Here is a 16,488-nt window from a genome sequence, read left to right as displayed (position 1 = left end):
TACAACGCCAGCTAACAGGTGGTATAACAATGCCAGGTGGCATAACAATGCCAGCTAACACATGGTGGTCATCCGTCTCTGGTGTGGGCAAAGAAAAACAGCACCTCTGCATTCGGGTGGGCCTCCAGTGTGTGTCATTTATTGGTACAGCATTCCTTCCCAGCCAGCTCTCCCCTGCTTTCCCTGGCACCCTCCCCCCTGGTCCCATCTTTCAGGCCAGCATTGATGGTGGCAGCTTTACACTCAGTGTGGTTCTCAAGGTCACTTAGTGGGCCCTCCTGGGGGACCACGAGGAAGAAAATCATTTGACCCGTCTGTTGGAGAGGCTGCAGCAGCCAGAAAAGAAGGGTGTGAAGAGGGAGGGAAGGGAGAGCATCGGCTGGGGAGATGCACAACTAGCTCAGCAGCAGCAGCAAAGACTGGACGTGGCAGCTTCTACAGAGGGGGGGGGAGGACAGAGGACAGCTTCATAGCCAAGACCACCCTTATTCCACCAGCCCTGGCTTGTGGGTGGAGATGGGGAACGCCTTAACCACTTGCCCTGGCCTTGGGCTAGATGCTGGGGGGGTGGGTTACGTAGCACTTCCCTTGAATTAGTCCCCATGGGGGGGAAGAATTCGTTCTGCTCCCACATGCCTTTTCTGGTGAGAGGGTGGGTTTAGGGGTGGCGGGCTGGGGGGGGAATCACAGGTCGCTCTCTCCATACAGGGCGCTGGAGAAGGAGACATAGTCCAAAGCGCCAGACACCGCATCAGCTCCTGTGTACTTCGTCATCCTGCTGATGCAATATTCAGCCTGCTCTGGTGGCAGCTCCCGGCGCAGCTCTTCTATCGTGATGTAGTTCTGCAGGAGAAGGAGGGAGGGGGGTCAAGGAAGTCGTAGGGGAGGGACCGGTTGGCTCTGATTTGTGCCCTTCCAGGCAGTGCTGCTCACTCGCTTCATAGCAACGTGAAGATAGGTTTGAAACTCGGTATGGAAAATGGGAATGTGTAGGGAGCAAAACTTCCTTTCACAGATTTCATGCTTGGCACAATCTTAGCAGTGGTTTTCTTCCCCCTCCCTGAGAGCTCAAGAGACCTCTTTCACAAGGCCCCTTTCCTTGCAGGTGTGTTCTGTGGGCCTGTACTCACCTTGTCTGACGCCAAGATCTTAAAGGAGGCCATGACTTGCTCTGCAGTGTCTGTCTCAGCTGTCTCGCGAGTCATGAAGTCAATGAAGGCCTGGAAGGTCACCACGCCTGTGTTGTTGGGATCCACCAGGGTCATGATACGAGCAAACTCCACCTCACCCTAAGGAGTAATAGGAATTCTGGTCAGTATGCAAAACACTGGGTTTGGGGGCACCCCAAAATACAGTCTGATGACCTATCCCAGAGCCACCCTAGAACTCTAGAATGGGATTGATGGGATTGTGAACTGTTCCATAGTTGGCTTGTCTTCCACCCACTCCATTTCTGGTAACATGTAAACCTGTAGCAGGCACAGCCCACCAGCAAAAGCAGTTCGATTAATCCTAGACCAAAGGACCTCCCTGACACATAATTTCATAAAAAGAAGGTTCTGGGGACACCCAGAAGATTTCTCTCCCCAGCAGATTAGGGGAGTGGCTTTCAAGTACGAGTAGCCTTGTGATGCCTCATAGTCAGAAGGGACTTGACCCACACTTCTTTTCTCTGGCAGCTGGCCCATCAGTTAACCTAGTTGCCAACACTGTTTTCAGGAACTGCCCAGCTACACTTGCTGGTCTCAAGCCTGTTCTGGTGTGTGTGTGGCAGAAGAGCAGGTCATTGTGTATGAGGGGAAAGCTATCCCAGTTCAGTCTAAGCCAGGTAGCTTCATACCAGGTCATATCCCATGGAGATCAAGCAGGCCCGGAAGTCGTCTGGGTCCATCATTCCATTCCGCTTCTGAAGCAGGAGCCAGGTGGAAAAGGGGAAATGTTAGGTGGAAAGCACAGACGGAAGGGAGGATTTAGCTAAACCAATAGAGCACCACCTATCCTCAGGAACCATTTCTCTGGCACTGTACTGTACTTTGCCCCACAGCCTCCATTCAGTAAAGTCAAGAGGTTTGCATGGCTTATTCAGTCGAATGGTTAGTGAAAGAGGCCCAGACTAGAGGGAGGCAAGTGGGCAGGCTCACAACTGTCCCAAGAACTAATGATCCTGTCAGTCAGATTTCCTCTCTTTTTGTCTCATATGGAAAGTCTTGCCTCAGCTACCGTCAAGTGCTCTCTGAAACAAGCAACAAGTAAACATATAGAAGTAAATTCAAGTCCAGTAGCACTCCAGAGATTTGGGGGGTTATCAGCTTTCAAGAGTCAAAGCTCCCCTCGTTAAGACAGTGAATATACTGAACATGGGAACAATCTCTCTGTTCTGGCTAGAGTGGCACAACTTTGATCATCAAAGGAGCCATTTTCTCTAAAGATGGAGGAGGTGTTTTGGCAGGAAGCTGAGTCAGCATGCATAGAATGTGGCTGCATTTGAAGAGGGGGGGCAGAGGAAAAGAATCGGTGGGGCAAGGGCACCTCACCCGGTCAAAGTGGTTGAAGGAAGCCCGGAACTCGTTCATCTGTTCTTGACTGATGCCCTTGGCATCGCGTGTCAGGATCTGGTTCTCAACTTCATTGATGGTGCGTGCAATTGTTGTTAGCAGCTGCTCCCATCCTACCCGGATGTGCTGAGATAATAAAAGTGGGCATTGTCAATAAGACTGAGCAACAACAGAAGTTACATATATACCCACATCCACATGCAGGAACAGAAGCCCGTGGGTTTTGGTAGTAGCGTTGCTTCACACAGAGTTGGACACAGGCAGACTCGCTTCCATTCTGGTTGTGGTTATTCCGGGCTGTGTGGCCGTGGTCTGGTTGATCTTGTTCCTAACGTTTTGCCTGCATCTGTGGCTAGCATCTTCAAAAGTGTAACAGACTTCCCTCTGTGATACACCTCTGAAGATGCCAGCCATAGATGCAGGCAAAACGTTAGGAACAAGATCAACCAGACCACAGCCACACAGCCCAGAAAACCCATAACAACCAGTTGAATCCGGCCATGAAAGCCTTCTCTTCCATTCCTCAGCCTTACCTCCATAGTGTAATTTGTGTGCTTGTTGTCGAAGATGAGGGCCTCCTGGATGAGCTGGTGATCACCTTCCAGTTTGTCAATGTTTGCCTTGTAGTTAATGATGTTCTGCTCATGCTGTTTCAAGTGGTTCATCTGGTCCTCCAGGGACCCACTGATGTCCACAGAGATGTGGCCGATCTCCTGCAAACAGAGGACCCAGAAGAAGCCATTGTTAGCAGAGGGCTTAAGATTCTGGACCCTGGCACTAATTGCTTGGGGTTCCTTACTCTATAATCACGGGATGCCACAGGTAAGATTAAACAAGGGATTCTTTCTTTGTTTGCATGAGTTTCCTGGATTGATTCCCGGAAAAAGGAGCCTTTTCAGAAATACTTGCCAGAATTTAAGAGGCGCTGTCAGAAAAAAAACCTCTGCGCACAGAATTGCAGGGCAAGGGATTAAAAAGACAAGTGAGGTTCTACCTGAGGGTGGAGATAAATCTGAGCTCACTGGAATTTGACATCTGCCTTTGGGACTCATGTTGCCTGTCCGTTTGGTTCATATCTAACTCCTGCCTACTCATCTTTTAATTAAGCCACTGGACTGGCTTTCTATTACCGGTTACTGCTACTGCTGTTTTTTAATTGAATATTTCATTAGTACTCTTTTAACTTTATGTCTTGCTTATTTTCCATCTTGGAAGCTATAACTTAACTCGGGAGCAGTAGCAGCAGAAGGCCATTGCTTTCACAAAGGCACTTGGTGAGCCACTGTAAGTAGCAGAGTGCTGGACTAGATGGACTCTGGTCTGATCCAGCAGGCTCTTTCTTATATTCTTAAAGGCAGTTTCAAAACTGACAGTCTCCTCAGTATACAGAACCGAGTAGTCTTTAGTCTTAGTAATATGGCCTATCCCAACAGCATTGTCAAGTGCTGCTGTTCTTCGTATTGGCTTGGATGAGACCTTACCTCCATCTTTGACTGGATCCAGGGACCAATGATGTTGGCCTGAGCAGCAAACTGGCGTCTCAGGCGTTCGTTGGCTTGCTGCCTTGCCAGCTCTTCCTGCAGGGTTTGATCACGGTGTGGGACCAGCTGCTTTACCTGGGAGGAAGGGAGAAACAGTCTTCCAGAAAGCTTGTTTCTGGCTAGGAGCAAAGCTAGTTTCTCTGAAGATGCCAGCCACAGATGCAGGCAAAGCGTCTGGAGAAAACGCTACTAGAACATGGCCATACAGCCCGGAAACCACACAACACCCCAGTGATTCCAGCCGTGAAAGCCTTCGACAAAGCTAGTTCTGCTTAGGAAAAAGTATAAAAAGAACTATGGGACTCAGGGTCAATTCTTAGACAGCCACCCTTTCAGCACCAAGTGCCTTAAGATCAAGGAATTAATTAGGAGGTGGTAAAACAGGATCAGCAACTCCTAATAAACGGGTGGGCACAAGTGTCTTGCCTAATGAAAAGAATTTGCATTTCTTTCCAGAAAAAGACCTGCCTCTCATTTCAGAAATAGGTGACCAGGCTACAGTTCTCAGTTTTACACTGCCCTTTTTCTCAAGAGCTTAAGCCAGTATATATGGTTCCCCTTTCCTTTTGTATCGTCATAACAATCCTGTGAGGTAGGTCTGACAGCAACTGGCCCAAGGCCTCCCAACAAGATTCATGGCTGAGCAGGGACTTGATCTTGGGCTCCCAGTCAAGGGGGAGCACAACTAGCTAGGGGTGAAGAGAATGGCTAAAAGCTAACCCCTTACAGATGAAGCAGAAGGCCATTGCTTTCACACCCTGCATGTGAGCTCCCAAAGGCACCTGGCGGGCCACTGGGAGTAGCAGAGTGCTGGACTAGATGGACTCTGGTCTGATCCAGCAAGGCTCTTTCTCATTATGTTCTTAAGCAAGGCTGCTAGAGGATGCAGCTGAAAACATGGCACTGTGACACCCATGTGCACCGCATGAAAGCTGTTCTCACCATGTCCCACTTGTTAGCAACGTCAAGGTGGCTGAGGTTGGTGTAGGGGTTCACCCCTGACAACTTGATGCCATAGGTCTGGGCAATCTTCTGGATCTCATTCTGGATGCCCAAGATGGCCATGCGTTCTTTGTCGGCTTCAGGCAGAGTAGCCTTGAACTGCTCATGGGCTGTGATCAGGCTCTGGAGGTGGGAGGGAAAAAGCCACGTTAAGTTGCACCGGGATGGGGGAGGTTGGAGAGGAAAGCAAGAGCTCCCCAGTATTCTCCCATCCCTGTTCTTTCCTGGCATTGCCGCCCTTCCTTATGAGAATAGTTCTTCTGGTTTTCCTGAATCTACAGTCAATCAGTGTAACAGGATGACCCCAAGTTCCAGCATACTGTTTATCTAATGTTATAAACCCCTTTAGATGGGATGATTTCCTCACAGCAGAGCTGGGAACAGAAAACTTCTCAGGCTTCTCACCTACATGCCGGATTTGCTCTTGCCTTTGAGATTAAAAAAGCAGGGCTGAGGGGAACGTTTCCTGCTTCTAGTCTAGCCCTGTTGCTTAAAGCATGTTTGGGCCCAGGCAGTGAGTGAGGGCCAGGAGTGCAGTCGGCTCACCTGGATCTCCTCAATGCTATGCACAATGAACATGTCCTGGAGGTCTTCAGTGGCTCCATCCATCCAGTTGTTAAAAGGGGCGGCTCTCTTAGCAAACTCCAAGTACAGTTGGTCAATGGTCTCTAGCAGTTTCTCCACACGCTGGATGAGAGTGGGGAGACAAACCAGGGTGAGAAGTTTAGGCAAGGCAATGGCACCATACATTCACCCATCTACCTGCCCCAGAGTTAGGGAATATTTCCCCCCGCTTGATTTGCTCACCTCCAGGGAATCCCTCCTCTTCTGGGTGAGTGTTCCAAGGGTATCCCACTGGTCACAGATACCCTGGCAGCGAGAGTTCACAGATGCTGCATCATGGTAGTCCAGCTCACTGAAACGGTGAGGAACAAGGGAAAGGCAGTATGATTGGGGCAAGGACTGGGCTTATCTTCTTTGCCACCTAGTGCAGGGCATCAGAAGTCACACACACACACACACTCTCTCTACTCCCAAACCCTGAAGTGAAGAACATTTCCAGGGCATAAGCTGACCCCAATGGCAGATGGGAGTTGGCAATTCCACAATCAGGAATACTGGAATTATGCAAGTAAACCTGCAATGGCTAAAGGTGTAGTCATCTTTTAGTGGAATAAAAAGAAGACTGTATATTTTTTTATATATCTCAGCTGTCATTTTAAAAGAAAGCACATTTCTGGCCCTTAAGACATTGGAAGAAAAGCTCTGTGTGGTAAGTATGTAGCAAAATCTGGCAAACCAGGGCACAGTAAAGTGAAAGGGGCTTTCAGCACCCCCACCCCATCCCATTTTCTTACAGCTACAGCCCCTTTTGCTTTCACAGCTTCATCTCCATTTTCTCCTCTCTCTTCATTCAAGTTGCTCCAATTATGCAAAAATTCAAGTTTCGAAAGAAATGGAATTTATGCCAAAAGATGCAAAGTTCCAAACTGGTGAAGAAGGGACCTATTTTATCTTGACAGACTGAAGGAGGTCTTGCAGAAGTTAGCTTGATTCAACCCTCTTTTGCACCAGAATATGTAGATGCTATTTTTGCCTTTTAAAAAATTAGACTTTTTTACCCCCTCCTTCTCAATGAAATATAGAATTCCAGGGGCTCTGGTGGATTTATTGTAATGGTCTGGACCATGCAGCTCTGTGCATGCTCCATGCCAGGACTTCACCACTACCAGGTGAGCACAGATTGAGGATTTTTGACCTTGCTTTCTCCAGAATTCTCAAGTGTCAATTGAAGAATATATAAATTAATCTCCAGCTTCAAGAAACTGAAGATTTCAAAGACTCCTAAAAAGCTAGGCCGGGGAACAGATGGGGAGCCAGTCTGGGGAAGGGTGCTCTTTTTTCCCCTGGCACCCACTTGAGCTCCTGTGCAATAGCTGCAATCTGCTCCACCCGGTCCTGGTGGGCGGCCAAGTCACTCTCAAAGGCCTCGTGCTTCCTCATCAGTGCCCGGATCTCATAGAGAGTTGCTGATTCGTAGTCCTTCTGCAAGAGCATATCCTCCTTCCCTGTGGAGGAAGGAGAGGGATGCTGAGTGAGACTGAGTGGAGGCAGCACTAGAACAAGGGACAGGTGGTGGCCACCGGCAGAGCAGACTGCAGAGTCAGGGGGAGGTACCTCTGGTCCAGTTCTCATGCAGGGTGGCCTTCTGCTTGAATTTCTCAGCCAAGTGGTCGAGACGCTCCAGGCGCCTAATCTCAGTCAGCAGCCACTCTTCATAGCCTTTCTCCACTTGTTCCAGGCCCTTCCAGGCATTGGCAATATCCTGCATACAGATGGTGCAGCCTCAACTCAGGCTCTGCCCCCCACAAAAGCAGCAGCACCCAGCCTTTCCACCACTCCTGGTACTGACTGGTTTGTATACAATGCACATCCACCCTCCAAAGGGTATCAAGAGGATAGTAATGGACCATATGCTGTCCTTTTGATACTTGGTCCAGAGAACAGCATTGGTCTGGCTTTGTAAGTCCTTGATGGGTTTTACAAATGGCCAATGTTTTTATCAGTTTTGAGAAAGAACAAAATAATTGGAAGCAGATAGTGTGGGTGCCCATTCCACCTTTATCAAGGATGGACACTTTTCTTCATTTCAGTCATTTTAATATTGGGTGAGGGTAGTTTCAAGGAGAAAGTTTTACTATTGGTTTCTTGTCCCTTGCTCTCTTCTGATTCTTTCCCTCTTCCTCTGAACACCCCTTGAACCTCTTCTCTTGCAAGATCATCTTGATTTTGCTGGCTGGAAAACTCAGATGTCAGTTTCGCATCTCTAGTTCTCTCTTCTTTCACCTTATTTAGTTCACTAATCACATTGGAAGGCACCAGGGAACAAGTGTAACAAGTGTATTAATTTATTGTTATTCCCAGTTGCTTTGGTTACAATGAATTCCACCTTGGGGGCCTGTCCATATTATGCTCAATGAGTCCACTGTTTATGTCATCATCTGATTTTAAGATGGAGGTTGAAGCTGATTGTTAATTGCGTTTAACTGAAAATGTTGTCTTAGTGATCATGATTTAATGTTTTTAAATGGTTTTATTGGTTGTACACAATAAATGGTTTTATTGGTTGTACACAGCCCAAAGCCCTTTGGGGATGGGGCGGTATATTAAGTCTGATATATAAATAAATAACAAAACTGATGAATGGGCTTTTGGAAGCTCACACACAATCATTATTTTAGACTTGTAAAATCTGTTTGGCCAAATGTTACTGTGGGTCATAAGAAATGTGTATATCATGGGAACAAGTGATCCTGCCAGTTACTTTCATGGCTTTTTGAAAACTATTGTCTCTACACTTCATTCTCAAAGGGTTTTCTCCCTCAGTTAATCACCACTCAACAACTGGTAGAACTAAAGGTGGGAACTGAAACAAGAGCCTACTCAGTGTTGCTAAATCTAGAGATGAAAAATGTGTTCCAGTCTTTGCAAAGGTGGATTCAACATATTGAACTGTTCCAGTTTTAGAGACAGGCAATAAATATCAAGGGTACAATCACTGAAAAGTCCCATTTAAATGGTGCTTGTGCAGGAGAATTTCTCAAAGGAGGTTGTTGAGAGTAAAACTTTAGGATGATGCTTAGGATTTTTGATCTATTATAGTAGTTCAAAGGTTACTCATTTTTAAAACCCATAAAGAACTTTGCCAGAAAGCCAGTGCTGTAGGGTTTGGGGAATGTGTCACATCTATCAGAAGAGACACAGTATCACATGGTCGCCAGGCACTTCACTCTCTAGCATACAAAGATGCCGAGATGTTCCTGTGAACCATGTGAGTTCTGGGGTCATACAGAGATGTCCGAGCCCCTCCCATGGCCAGAAGTGTACCCTGTCCTCATTTTCTTGTTCCTTTGGACTTACAGAGACCATCTTGCCCTCGGAAGGCATGAAGGCTGGCCGGTTGCTGAGACGCAGCTTTGTCTGCAAGGTGTTGAAGTTGATCTCAAGCTGGCATTTCTCCTGCACACGGGGGGGCTTGTGCACACGCCGGTAGTCCCTGAAGTCCTCCAGCTTGCGCTGCATGGCACTCATACTCTTCTCTGGCACGCGGTTCTCGAGCCATGGGATGGTGCGGCGAATCCATTCCAGGAGCTGCCAAGAAGAAAAATAAAGGGACTTACATCTATTCTGCCCTTTCCCATCAGCCCTCCCGGTATGGACAGAATGTTAGCAAAAGGTGGAGAACCCAGAATTGTGGTTCCATCCTACAATTTCAGAGTTGGGTAGAACATCCAGGGAACCAAACCCAGAATCTCACTGTGGGGCCTCTTTCCTGAGCACTTTTAGGTACCTCACTGGCCAGCTTCTCATACTCCTGCATCAGTTTCTCGTTCTCTTGATTGACAGCAAGCACCTTGCAGATCCTATTGGCAGCGGTCTCAGCCTGGAAGTCAGGGAGAAGAAAGGCGGAACCAGTAAGAAATCCCAAAAGAAAATGTGACAATGGGGCCAGGGAACACCTGGAAGTTTGCATAATGGCACTTTTACAGAATCCTTAACTAGATCAGCCAGTGATGTCTTTTAGATGAATCCTGGGAATTCACTGTTAAAATATTTCCCACTTCTGGATCTCAAGTTTTTAAAATCTAGAATGAATTATATGTGTACATGTGCTGCCAAATCACAACTGACTTATGGCAGCCCCAGCAAGGAACTTTTGAGGCAAGTGAGAAACCACAGCGGTTTGCCATTGCCTCCCTCTGTACAGAGTCTTCCTTGGTGGTCCCCCATTCAAGGATTGTTCAGCTTCTGAGATCTGACAAGATGGACCATAAAGCATACCATTCTATGTCATGCTTCACCAATACCAGGATAAATGGGGGGGGGGGGGTTGGTTTTAAAAACATTTATTGGAGGAAGGAGCAAAACTTTGCAAAAACTTTTTTAAAAAATCAGAAAGAAAATAAGGGCAATGAAGAACATTAATGTAACTTGTCTTTTACAAAACTGCAGCTTTGTTGATTCAATGAGAACTGAGATAAAAATTCTGGTACCTGCTCTGCACCAGCAAAGGCATGATAAAAACAGGAGACGTAAGTCATGATGGCCTTCTCATCTGGTTTGGGGGTGTTGACTATATCTGTGGGGAGAAGGAAAGAGCGGAAATTAAGGAAAGCGTATGCGATATAGGTATCTGCACGAGGCAATTCAGCTTGTGCATCACAGGCATAGTCTTCAAAAGAATAATTGGCATTACTTGGTCTAGCTCTTGGAGGGGTAGGATTTTACCCACTTTTCCCTTCTTCCTTTTGCTGCTGAGAAGGCAGATTCCCTTGCCCAGCTTGTTCTTCCTAAAACCCATTTCACCAACTCTTTGGCCCTTTCTGTGCATACAGAATAATGTACTTTCAATCCACTTTCAATGCTGGATTTCACTGTGCGGAATGGCAAAATCCACTTGCAAACAATTGTGAAAGTGGATCGAATGCGCATGATTCTGCGTGTGCAGAAGGGGTCTTTGTAAAGCATACACATGTGGCTTACTCACCTTCTGCATCCAACATCTTGGGGATATCTAGGTATTTCTCAGCCACCTCAAATGCTGTGTTGAGGTTCCCAATGGGGTCATCCTGTGCAGAAATCAACACAGTGAGTTCCTATTCTGTGGGAGGGAAAGATGAGCTTGCAGCAACTGTCCTCAAATCCTCAGATAAAGTGTGTGCTGGTTGGGAGAGGGAATTGCCTCATTTTCTGCACTAATTGGGAGAGTTAAAAAGAAATCAGTGCCCCCTCCCCATCCTGAGACCTGTTAAGCTTTTTCTCTCTATCTCTATTAAATCCACCCTACCCTTCCAAAGGGCCCTTTAAAGCAGGGGTGTCCAACTCTGGCGCTTCAGATGTTCATGGACTACAATTCCCATCAGCCTCTGCTGGCATGGCCAATCCCCTTTCCTCCCTTCCCTTGCATGCCACCCCTCCCTCCCCTCCCCCTCCCTCCGCTAGGGTGGGTGGACCAGGTCCAGATGCCAGGTCCCCTCCCCTTCCCTTGCATGCCACCCCTCACTCGCCCTCCCCTCACTCACGGCCAATTGGCCATGCCAGCAGGGGCTGGTGGGAATTGTAGTCCATGAATATCTGAAGCACCAGAGTTGGACATCCCTGCTTTAAACTCTGAAGGGACAAGATAACAGCTTAAAAGATTCTGAAAGAAGGAAAAATTAGTTGATCCTGATTTTCTCCCCTTGCTATTAGGCCCTGGTTTAAAGAAAAGAAACCAGGGAGACACTTAGTTCCCTTCAGCCTACAGGATCACCCAGTACTCTGAGAGTCTGCACCTATACTCTGAGTGCAGCAACCCTGCTCAGACCTCTGTCTTCAAATCACCTCCTTTCCCCAAAACGGTATATTCCTGCATTACGTGGATGTCATCTAGGGATGCAGAATCTATTCATAGGTTATCCTCTTTGGTGACACAGGAGTTAGTGTGAGGTCACACACTTTAAAAATATTATAGGTAGATGGATGGATGACAGTGAAGGATCTGTTGCAACTTGCAACAGTTTCGCATATGTGATTTGAAAAAACTAATTCCCACCTTTGTGTTGTACCACAAGACACATACCTACCTACCCCTCTACAGCTTCTGTGGAGTAAAAACAGAGCCCTCTGTGCTGAAGTGGGCTGGTGAAGCTGAGTGGCGTGTGTGGGGGCAGGGAATGCACAGGCTGTCTCTAAGGGGATAATCAATGACACAGGAATAGAGAAAAACTGGGGCCTTGAAGTAGACAAGAAGAGAGTTTGAAGGGAATGATTTGATCCAGAGTGCAAGAGGAAGCTGGTACCTTTCTGAGCTTGGCGTAGTCAATGAGGTCAGGGCGGTGCCGGTGGATCAGGGCGCACAGTGCCAGGCCGTCCTTCCAGCTGGAGGCAGGAGCAGTTGAAACAGGTAGACGAACACACGAAGAGAAGATGGAAAGAGCAAGTGAACCCCCTCTGTTTTTAGCTGGGGCCTGACAGCCTCTTTAAGGCATCCTAGACAGAAAAGTGCTACAGCCCCATCAGGCAGGCCAAGGAACAAACATGCAAAAACCAGGCAGTGAAGCAGAAATCACTGATGGGAAGTGTGGAATGTAGCCTGTACTGAGGCAGGATCTCTACAATGGTGTCTATATCAGTGATCTCCAAGAGATAGCTCACAAGTTACTGATAGCTCACTGGCTGCCAAGGAGTGGCTCATGCAGCCCATAGAAAACCCAGGAAAAGACCATGAGAGAGAATGCTTTTAGAAGACGGAAAGACCTGGGAAGGCTCAATCAACTGACCTGATGTGTGTCTATAAGCAAAGGGAAACAAAACCAGTTCTACCTTTAGCAAGGAAGAGGGGGCAAATTTAATATATTAGCATGAAATTTATTCATGTATGTATAAATAGGTTTCAGGAACTTGGGATACTTTTCATTCTTCAGAAGTAGGGCTCACTAAAGAAAAGGTTGGAAAACTCTGGCCTAGATTATATCCAAATTACTGTGAATCTAAAGCATAAGCTATTTTCATTCAGTTTGTTTCAGAGGGTAGCCATGCTGGTCTGCAGTACAGCGGCTGGATTTCAGTAGTACCTCAGAGACCAATAAGATTTTCCAGTTATGAGCTTTTGAAAGCCACAGCTTCCTTTGTCTGATACCCTGGAAATTTTGTTGGCCTTTAAGGTGCTATTCAGGACTCAAGTCTTGCCCTCCTACAGCTACACGCCCCAAACTAGAGTCCTGTGAATATCAGAATTCACCCCCCACCCCCATGCAGTTCTCTTGGGGAATAAAAATGTTTCACTGATTGATTATTATATGCTTGGGGGAAAGGGAAGGGTATTCAGTACATGCTGGCCTCTTAAGGTGCTAGTGGATCCAAACAGATATTTTTAGTCATTCATTCATTGCACTTTTATTCTGCCCCTTCTCCAAAATGCTCAAGGAAGTGTACTTTGGTCTTCATCCCCACCTGAATTTCATCTCCACAACAACCCTAAGAGGTAGATTAGGACGATAATTGACCAATCCAAGATCATGTGGTGAGCTTCATGGCAGAGTAGGAATCTGACCCCAGATTTTCCCAACCTTAATCATTAAATAGGACACATTATATCTGGGTCTGCCATAATCAATCAGATATGAGCTGTGAGTTCTCTGCTGGGAATTCAGTTCCCAGGTGTGTGGAGGCCCAATTTGGACAGGGATTTTGGAGCTCTTCCCATGGCTCTAAGTGGCACTATTTGCCTGACTGGGACTCTATGTGTACTGATAGTGTATACCAGGGGTATCTAACTCTGACTACGATTCCCATCAGCCCCGGCCAGCATGGCCAACTGTACACACAGGGCTCCCCAATAGGGCAAATGGAACCTCCAGGGAGATTTTAGATTGGGAAAACAACATGGGAGGAACATTTAAGGACCTCTTTCTGCATGTTGCAAACTGGGTCCTCTCAAGAGTGAATTTGCAGCATACATCCTTACGGCAGACCCAGATGTGTCCTGAGGATTATATAACGTGTAGTAATATAGAAATAGGCCAGCCCTAAGTTCCAAGCTGATCAGAAGAAAGGCAGCTGGGGAGAGGTGGTTTCAGAAGCAAACAGGGTTCAACGCACTGCCCACCTGCTGCTCTTCCATTTTCATTCACTTTCATAACAGCATGATCTGGATCCTAACACATGTGTCTTGCTGCTAATTATATTTGTATTCCCCATTCAAGGCATTCATATATGTTTCTTCCTTCCATCATTGGAACCTCATAACTCAGAGAAAAGTATGGTAACAAGCTGTCCATTATTCAATTAGACATTATCTTTTTCTCAGGAGAAGAAAGGTTCTATTTTGATTGTTCATCCCAGCTGCCACATATTTTGGCCTAGTCTTTCTGTGGCTCCTGAGTTAAACCTTGCTCACTGTGCATAGCTTGTGTGTTCCGCTGTTGGACCTTTAACCCAAAATTTCAGGAGTGGCGTAGGAGGTTAAGAGCTCGTGTATCTAATCTGGAGGAACCGGGTTTGATTCCCAGCTCTGCCGCCTGAGCTGTGGAGGCTTATCTGGGGAATTCAGATTAGCCTGTACATTCCCACACACGCCAGCTGGGTGACCTTCTCGGAGCTCTCACAGCCCCACCTACCTCACAGGGTGTTTGTTGTGAGGGGGGAAGGGCAAGGAGATTGTCAGCCCCTTTGAGTCTCCTGCAGGAGAGAAAGGGGGGGATATAAATCCAAACTCTTCTTCTTCTTCATGCACCTTCGTCCCTGAGCAAAGCCAGCTCAAAAGTCTGTCCTTTACCTAATGTGGAAATTCTGGACGTTGACATTCCGATAGGGAGCTGTTTTCCTCTGGCACCATAGAAGCAGCCCCTCCTTGGCAGAGGTTTCTGGAAGAGAAGGAAAAGAAGCAAGTCTAGGTACAACATGTCCTCTATACTCCAGGATTCTCCAGTTGAGAAGCAGGGATGTAAACTGGAATGACACAAGAGACAAATCCTCTGCTGATGTTCAGTAGCCAAGCTCACCTTCCACTGAGATGTCCTGAATAGCAAACCGAAGGATGATTGTCCAGATCATGCCCAGCGTCATCTTCAGGTTCCCATCCACAATTTCTGGAAAAGGAGGAGGGAGGGACTTCTTAGGGTGGGAAAAGCAAGCTAAAAACAGCATCTGCACAGATTGACAGAGGCATGTTGGAAAAGGGGAGAGAGAAGGTAGCAAAGAGCATGCCCCCCCCCACTTCCTCTCACAAAACTGAGCTGAGGTGCTTTAAATGAGACTAGAAGTGGTAACGTGCCTTCTAGCTCTAAATTTCTTTCATTTCCATCTCAAATTTCTTCTTTACTTGATGGAAGTACTTTTAGCTATTTCTAAGGAAGGAGTGCAGACAACAGCTAGAATTTCCCCCAGCACTTCTGGTAATCCTAGAGCTATTCTAATGCAATGTAAATCAAACATGCATGTTAGTTGCGAGTCAGGAAGACAAGCAAAAATAAGCGTCTTGCTTAAAATGTTAAACCAGGCAAATATTTTTAAAGGGTCAGATATGACATAGTTGTGCAAAGGATTACTGAACGAGGCTAAGGAGACTGCAGAGAAGGTGAATTCTTTACATTCACCTTCTCTGCAGAATATATTGGACACGTACACAAGCATGAACCTACTGCAGGGAGAGCACCTGAGTCCAACATAATTAACAAGAGATGAAGTTATATGGATAACTGACTAATGCAAAATTGATGCTGCTGGGTCTGGAGGCTAAGTGCAGAAGAGTCATTAAAAACTCATCTATCAGCACATCATTGCATTCATGCCTTACTTACCCAAACCATCTAACTGGTTATTGTTGAAACAGGATGCAACAGTTGTCTTTTCCCCCTTCTGATGCCCCCAGTTCAAACACGCCTTCAATCATGAGCTCAATGGATCACTTTTGACAAGCCACCACCTCTCATTTTCAGTAATCTGCTTGTGAGGAGTGTGCTGATGATTTGTGAAATAATCTATATAAAGTGCTTTGTGTTAAAATACTATATGCATGCTTAATGAATGGTAACGAGTGGTGAAGTGGTTAAGAGTGTCAGATTCTAATCTAGAGAACTGGGTTTGATTCCCTGCTCCTACACATGAAGCCTGCTGGGGTGACTGGGCTAGTCAGTTCTCTCAGAACTCTCTCTATCTCATCTATGGTACCTCACAAGGTGCCTGTTGGAGGGAGAGGAAGGGAAGGTAATAGTAAGCTGCTTTGAGACTTTTTCAGGTAGAGAAAAGAGGGGTATAAAAACCAACTCTACTTCGAATTTTTGTCATATCTGACTAGCACGTCCTCCTTCCAGGCCATACATGGTTTAGAGGTATTCCATGTGACCACAACATGGGGAATCAAGCCTGTTATCTGACACTTACCTTCAGCCCCAATGGATACCAATTTGACCCCTTTGCTGGCAATGAAGTCCAGGGCCTTATTCACATTGGCAATCTTGTGGAAGCGCATCTTGCCCTTGTCTGGCTTTGGCAACCGTTCACCTGGGAGAGAAGAAAAAGTAAAGAAAAAGGAGGCATAAATCCATCTTCACATCTGTGCACACAAAAGTGTACACTTTTGATAACATGGGATAATTAATTTCCCCATCTTTCTCAGATTCAAGAAAGCCTGTCATTAGAGCCCCTGGACCCCTCTAGACTGGCATTTCAAACTAAGAGTTCTAGCGATGCAGAAGATCTAAGAATCTATGATGGACGGAACGGATATTGCGAATGACAAATGGAATTTCTCAGATGGGATGGTTCAGTTTCAAAAGTAAATGTGCTTTCCTGTTTATTGATCCTTCTCGTAAAATGGTATTTTCCTGCTGTAAGCCCCTTTGAGA

General features: G+C 46.5%; 1 protein-coding gene across 1 annotated transcript in view; it reads right to left on the bottom strand.

The window, feature by feature from the left end:
* Positions 1–111: 111 nt before the first annotated feature.
* The window catches only part of ACTN3 (actinin alpha 3), a 42,565-nt gene continuing 26,188 nt past the window's right edge, over positions 112–16,488 (bottom strand). The window contains exons 3-21 of the mRNA XM_048515107.1: positions 16,025–16,144; positions 14,644–14,730; positions 14,418–14,505; positions 11,941–12,019; positions 10,647–10,728; positions 10,153–10,238; positions 9,450–9,542; positions 9,020–9,250; positions 7,277–7,424; positions 7,017–7,167; positions 5,906–6,014; positions 5,645–5,785; positions 5,039–5,221; positions 4,037–4,171; positions 3,089–3,268; positions 2,535–2,681; positions 1,841–1,906; positions 1,131–1,289; positions 112–843 (exon numbers count right to left, since the gene is read on the bottom strand). Of these exons, the coding sequence (XP_048371064.1) occupies positions 685–843; positions 1,131–1,289; positions 1,841–1,906; positions 2,535–2,681; positions 3,089–3,268; positions 4,037–4,171; positions 5,039–5,221; positions 5,645–5,785; positions 5,906–6,014; positions 7,017–7,167; positions 7,277–7,424; positions 9,020–9,250; positions 9,450–9,542; positions 10,153–10,238; positions 10,647–10,728; positions 11,941–12,019; positions 14,418–14,505; positions 14,644–14,730; positions 16,025–16,144 (2,444 nt within the window). The 3' untranslated portion in view covers positions 112–684. The remainder of the gene's footprint in view (positions 844–1,130; positions 1,290–1,840; positions 1,907–2,534; positions 2,682–3,088; positions 3,269–4,036; positions 4,172–5,038; positions 5,222–5,644; positions 5,786–5,905; positions 6,015–7,016; positions 7,168–7,276; positions 7,425–9,019; positions 9,251–9,449; positions 9,543–10,152; positions 10,239–10,646; positions 10,729–11,940; positions 12,020–14,417; positions 14,506–14,643; positions 14,731–16,024; positions 16,145–16,488) is intronic.

Source organism: Sphaerodactylus townsendi, linkage group LG01, assembly GCF_021028975.2.
Source record: "Sphaerodactylus townsendi isolate TG3544 linkage group LG01, MPM_Stown_v2.3, whole genome shotgun sequence".
In the NCBI taxonomy this organism is placed as follows: Eukaryota; Metazoa; Chordata; class Lepidosauria; order Squamata; family Sphaerodactylidae; genus Sphaerodactylus; species Sphaerodactylus townsendi.
The sequence above is the reverse complement of the archived record's forward strand: the minus strand, read 5'-3'. Positions and strand labels throughout refer to the sequence as shown.